We start from the raw sequence: 6,763 nt of genomic DNA, 5'->3' as shown, positions 1-6,763 counted from the left end.
TATAGATACATACGAACAATACGTATATATAAACATAGCATACGGACATGTACATATGTATATATACACATATATACATACATACACAGCACGTATACACATTACAGACATACAGAGATATACACAACATATATATATATATATATATATACATATATATATATATACATACATATGCAATATGTATGTATTGCATATGTATGTATATATATATATGTATATATATATATATATATATATAATATATATATGTGTATATATATGTATGTATGTATATGTGTATACGTGTATGTGATGTATGTATATATGTGTATATATACATATGTACATGTCCGTATGTATATGTTTATATATACGTATTGTTCGTATGTATATATGCATATGTGTACGTGTTTTTACATGTATATCATATATACACGTTTGTTTGGTGTATATTTATGTATATATATTACGCTTTTGTATGTTTGTATATATTCTTTTTACTTTTCATTTCTCTTGTTTATCTATCTGTTAAGTATAATTGTTATTGTTATAATTATATTACTTATATCTATAGTTCTTTTTCCAATTTCTGTCATTTTTTCCTAGTTTATATTATTTTTCAATATTCATTCTGTAGATCCACTGATGATGACATAAAATACTATGTCGAAACGTTTGGAAAAATTAAAGATTAACTTCTAAATCTTTGCCTTTATTTGATGTATGCCCTTGAAGAACTTACTCATATATATATAATATATATATATATATATATATATATATATATATATATATATATACATTGTGGATAGCGTGTACATTTATGTACATTTTTATGCTTTTCGCACATAGTTTATACAGCTTACTACCATCTATTATAATCATATATAATGTTATATATATATATATATATATATATATATATCTATATATATACATTGTGGATAATGTGTATATTTATGTACATTTCTATGCTATGTGTGCATTGTTTATAAAGAGAACTATGTAGATATAATGTAGAATGTTTTTTGTGAAAAATAAATGCTTTTAATTTTTTTTTTTTTTCAATTTTTCTTTTTTTAAATTTTGAATTAAAACGGTCCATATAATTTTGGTTCATTTCTATAGTATTTTTTATACGCACCCGTTCAGGCGACTAGTGCCATCTGTAGCGGGGGGCTTCAACTAACACAGGAATGTGGCAACGAAATATGGCCCGAGAGAGCGATCTATATACTCTTCTTTTATCTATGTGTCAACCTGTGTCTTAATCTGCAAGTTCACATTGGTTTGTAGTAAATGTAAACGTCACCCAAGAAACGTCATTTGCGTTAAAGAAAAGTGCAAGTTTTCGATATTTATCAAAATATTTAATATTTTGTGTGCTTTTATTATTTAGATTGTTTTCAGCATCTGCTATGGCACCTCAACAATCTGATGTTGATGAATTATACGATATTAAATATGCTTTTTACACCGGCAATTTTCAACAGTGCATAAATGAGGCCCAGAAATTAAAGGTTTATATCAATTTTTATTATATATATACCCACACAAGATATATGTATATATATAAATGTATATATATATATATATATATATATATATATATATATCAAATAAGTCGAATCAAAAGCTTTCAACAAACAAACATTTCAAAAATCCTGAACAATTCAAAACTATGTCGACAGAACATCAAATATAATAATATAAGTCTATATTATAAGAAATAACAAGACTATATTGTAGGTTTCTATAAAACGCCCATTCTCCAAAAACTGTTTTCTTCAAGGATAGATTTTTTTTTTTTGACTACATAACGAAAAAGCAATAAAAAAACATAATGAGATATACCCTTCTGTGATATATCAATTGGTTTTTTAGATTGCGTTTCATAACTTATTAGGTAATTAAAATGTGATCTGAAAAATTATTTAATTGTTTTCATAAACGGTATTATCCTGTTAAAAGTGCTTTTAGGAATCTGTGAATTTTAAAACTTTAGTCAGTTTATAAATCGCACACTTATTCACTTGTAAAAGTTGAATTAGTTAATTTTGTTGTTATTAATTAAAAATTTTATTTTATTTGTTATTATTTTATTAGTTAAATTGTGATATACATAAATATATTTTTTTTTATATTTTTCTTATACACTGAAGTGTTCCATATATTATATTATTTCTATTTGTAATATCAGAAAAGGCATCTTTTTATGTTTTATTTTTAAAACATTATCGTTGCACAATAATTCTTAACGTTTTTAGTTTAATTATAACTTTATTCGATACCTATGAATTTCAAAATTGATGAAATTGACGAATAATTAAGTCATGTCAATACATATGGCAAGTAGATCTTGAAACGTTTGATTAATAATTATTGGAGTAATTATTATTGTCATCATTGATAATGTTGTCTGATGAAGTTATCACTTTAGGTAAACATATAGAATATTTATAATTAATAATATTTGTTATTTTAGCCTTCTAGCCCTGATATTTCAGTTCAACGAGATATTTTCCTATACAGAGCATACATTGCTCAATCAAAATACAGAGTTGTTTTGGATGAAATCACTAAGAGTTCTTCTCCAGCCCTGCAACCACTAAAGCTTCTAGCAGAATATTATGCACAACCCTCAAAAAGACCAGAAATATTGTCAGAATTAGATGAGAAAATTGCAAAAGGTGGTGATGATGCTACTTTGGAATCATTCTTGATTTCAGCTGCTACTATATATTATAATGAAAACAATATGGATGCAGTCTTGAGGTTGTTTTATTAACATAAAAATTGTTTCTGTTATTCTTTTTTATAATTTTGTTTTCTATTTACAGGTTATTACATGGTTCAGATCATTTAGAGTGCTTAGCAATGACTTTGCAAACTCTGTTAAAAATGGACAGAGTAGACTTAGCTCGAAAAGAACTGAAATCTATGCAAGAGTTAGATGATGATGCAACGTTAACTCAACTGGCACAGGCTTGGGTGAATGTTGTGTCTGTAAGTGAACTCAAATAATACATTCTTTTTCATATTTTAAGTATGTATGCAATAATTATATATGTATTATACACATTCACCTGAATAGATTGAATAAATATTATATAAGTTTAAATACATTTAAATATGAACTGAAGTACCGTTTCCATGAACCGATTTTCAATAATGCATCAGTTCTGATCTTTATTTTACATTCAGTGTTATTTATCATTGTTTTATCCATAGGGCGGCGATAAATTACAAGATGCCTATTATACATACCAAGAACTTTGTGATAAAGCTACTCCAACACCAGCTTTATTAAATGGTCAAGCTGTGAGTTTAGCAAATCGTGGCTTATGGCAAGAGGCAGAAGGTTCATTGCAAAATGCATTAGATAAAGATCCCAATCATGTTGACACATTAATCAATATGAGCGTTATTAGCCAACATTTGGGTAAAGCTCCAGAGGTAAGACTATTGTCTGAAGATCTAAATTTGTCAATGTGCAAATTTCCTAATATTAGATTATTAGCTGAAAACATATTTGTATTAATAAAATGAATATTGGATTGTATGCTAGTTTCAAAAAGAATGTTCTGCGCTTAATCAAAATTTAAATATTTTTCTAATTCATCTTTACTTAACTTAGGTTGCTTCAAGATACATATCTCAATTGAAAGACTCTCACAGCCAACATTCTTTTGTTAAGGACTTGTATCAGAAAGAAAATGAATTTGAACGTTTATGCAAACAATATGCACCATCAAATACAAAAGAACCAGAAATTGGTGTTCTATAATTAGTGCTAATAAAGGTATAAGAATAAAATATATAGATATAAAGTTGTTAATAAATAAAGTAATTCTAATAAATATTTGAATCTATAATTAGATTTTATAATTAGATTTTATTATGTAGTATTAGTGAAAAATTATATTATGTAAAAATAATTTGTTTCAGCTAAATTTTAGGTATGATATGCTTTGACATAAAATAATAATCGAAGTCAATTTGATAGCATATCAAGTTACTTTGAGAATTTTAATGTTAGAAAAGGTTGCAGATCATGCAATTTAACACATTTTTTTAAAATGATCTGAAAACAGACATAATATCCAGGATGAATTCAATTATAAATCAAATATTCACATAAAAGAGTAGTAAAACAAGTACTATACATATGATTTAAAAATCTATGATATGAAAAAAAAAATATAGTGAATAATTTGATTTATTTTGTACATTGAAGCATGAGCTTTTGCTAATTAGTTGTAACTTTTTTATATGATTGTCTACTTCGGATAATTTTTAACTTACAAGCTGAGTTTTTTAAATTGTGAATTAATTGTGAATTGTGAATATGCATTAATTAATTATTTAAATTCAATCTCAGTTATTTCTTTTAAAGAATACTCATAATAAAAATGTAATTGATCTTTGATTACAATGCTTTTAACATGTTCAATATTCGGTACCACTCTTTTTTAATTTTATATTATTTATTCAATATAGGCTCTTGATGATATCTTATTCCATAAATACAATTATGTAATTACTCTATTCTTGGTTTTTATATTACTATATATGTTTGTGTGCATTATGAATCATATTTGGAGATTTGATTACCGTCCAATGAGTCCTTTATGTATCAAATCAGTAAATGAATTGTCAAGAATTTTTGTTAATATAAGTAAAACACTTAATAATTGACTACGATATGATTTTTATTCTCCACAAATAAGCAACTAATGACAAAATGTTAAATTTTATATTTGAAATTCGCGCCGCTCTTAACTTAGCGCCATTTCACAAATACTGTCGGCCATTGATTGAACCTAACCCAGAACATATTTTCCGTTTAAACGTTTTGTGATTTGATGCATACACAGTGTTTTTGGTGCTTATACAAACTTTTATAAAAAGCATTTATAAAGATGTCTAGACGTTCTGTTTCAAATATAAATGGAAATATGTCTTTTCAAGTAAGTTTATAATTACTATATTTTAAAAATCCGTGTTTTATATATAGTAATCTCCTTAATCATCTTAACGAATGAAGTTATCTTGCCACAGTACGTTTCTCTCTTTGTTGAAATAGTATACATGTTGTTCTATAATATTTATTTTATTATTTATTTATTTCCTGAGTTTTGTTGCGATATTTTATTAGAATTTAACCAGAATATGAGGTTATCCATCGTCTCGTTGCATTTTCGATGTATGAGTTTGTAAAGGCCGAAATATTTGTGCAAAGCCTTGCCATTACAAACTTATCTGTATTTTTTGGATAATTATTAATTTGAGTTTTATATATCTTGTATCTTGAAGCTAAAATCTTAACAATGCGCCTTGCTCTAGAAACTTGTAGATTTTACTTTCGTTTGAATTTAAATGAATTTGATTGCCGAAATAATTTCGCCATGTTCATTCTTGAAACGAAAGCTTTGTCAGTTTCAAATACTTATGGAAGTATTTTGGACTTTTGATAAGTTTATCTGATGATACATTCCTTAGGTTTTTATCAAATATCTGAAACATAATATTTATTTTCAGGATGCTGATGATGAGATTATGGATGATATAGACACAATAAGTGATTCATCTTTAGAAGATGAGCGTAATGTATCAGAAGATTTGACAAATAAGACCTTGCTTTTGATTAATGAACATTTGAAACGTTCTATGAGGGAAGATAGCCTTAACGTTTATGGGAAATATGTCGTATCATGTTTGCGAAAAATGACAAAAGAACAAAGATTGTTTGCCGAAAGAATTATAAATGATGTACTGTTTCGGGCGGCATTGAGCAATTTGAGTTTTGCAGATGTAGAGCGCTTAGATGGTAATTCAACTTCAAAGGTATGAATACATATTTAAAAAGTTTTATTTTTATATTTTCATCTAGTTCACACAAATTGCACGCTTATTCTATGTTAAGTTAGTAAAATTGTTATAGATATAACTGTTTTAATGTTTATATCATGTAATATAGTGCATTACTATATCTTAATGACAAAAATTGTTTTTTTGTTTTGTTTTTAATATTAGAATAAGCAAATTGTAAGTGCTTTACTTTTTGACTTGTAATTTTTCAACTCTAATTTGAATGAAAACTTGGACTACACCCAATATGTATTTTAGTGAATATTTTTAAAGCAATTCAAGTTTTTTTATTGATGTTTTTGACAGCTTGGAGATGCGCCAATGGAGAAACAATAAAGATGAAATATCTGTCCAGGAATATTATAACAATGGACTAAGGTTGTTGAAACCTTTGAGAAGAAGTGAGTCGACAGTGTAATGTTTAAAGACTTGTTTTAGTTATGCTTTATAATGACTTTTTATTCCTTACTTTGGTGAAGTAATTCTTGTCATTAATCTTAATATTTTTTTAAAAACATTTTCTTATACAACTTTTGATGTTCAATACCGGTGAATTATTGAGATATGAATCATAACTGATAGTAATTAAACTAATATTTTAAAATTATTAAGGTAAAAAGTGCCGTTATTATCTGGCAAGTTGAACGTACAATACTCACTGTAACTTATTTATGTGATTTATACTTAAAATGTATGTGATTAAACAGAACGCTTAATATATCTAGATTTTCTGAAATAATTAAAAAAACAAATGTACCTAAATAATTTAAGATATATGTTTAGTTATTCTTATTAGATTTACTTACTGTTATTTTTTATTTTGTAGTTAAAGATTTATTCATATTACACACTCACAAATTTTAATACAATTAAATATTTAAATTAAAAGTGCGTTTTTTTGTTTTGGGAT

General features: G+C 25.9%; 2 protein-coding genes across 2 annotated transcripts; both read left to right on the top strand.

Annotated features, from left to right (window-relative positions):
- The first annotated feature begins 1,334 nt into the window (after positions 1 to 1,334).
- LOC113366987 (coatomer subunit epsilon-like) lies at positions 1,335 to 3,769 on the top strand. Its single transcript, XM_026608625.1, has 5 exons — positions 1,335 to 1,502; positions 2,468 to 2,757; positions 2,823 to 2,988; positions 3,214 to 3,438; positions 3,620 to 3,769. The coding sequence occupies exons 1-5, from the start codon at positions 1,401 to 1,403 to the stop codon at positions 3,767 to 3,769; spliced, it is 933 nt and encodes a 310-aa protein (XP_026464410.1). The 5' UTR covers positions 1,335 to 1,400.
- Positions 3,770 to 4,822: 1,053 nt separating this feature from the next.
- Positions 4,823 to 6,398, top strand: LOC113368262. Its single transcript, XM_026609819.1, has 3 exons — positions 4,823 to 4,952; positions 5,524 to 5,829; positions 6,160 to 6,398. The coding sequence occupies exons 1-3, from the start codon at positions 4,905 to 4,907 to the stop codon at positions 6,187 to 6,189; spliced, it is 384 nt and encodes a 127-aa protein (XP_026465604.1). The 5' UTR covers positions 4,823 to 4,904; the 3' UTR covers positions 6,190 to 6,398.
- Positions 6,399 to 6,763: the final 365 nt, after the last annotated feature.

Source organism: Ctenocephalides felis, unplaced genomic scaffold (assembly GCF_003426905.1).
Source record: "Ctenocephalides felis isolate EL2017-DRISC unplaced genomic scaffold, ASM342690v1 CF-g0.4_SCAFFOLD_01170, whole genome shotgun sequence".
Taxonomy (NCBI): Eukaryota; Metazoa; Arthropoda; class Insecta; order Siphonaptera; family Pulicidae; genus Ctenocephalides; species Ctenocephalides felis.
The sequence above is the reverse complement of the archived record's forward strand: the minus strand, read 5'-3'. Positions and strand labels throughout refer to the sequence as shown.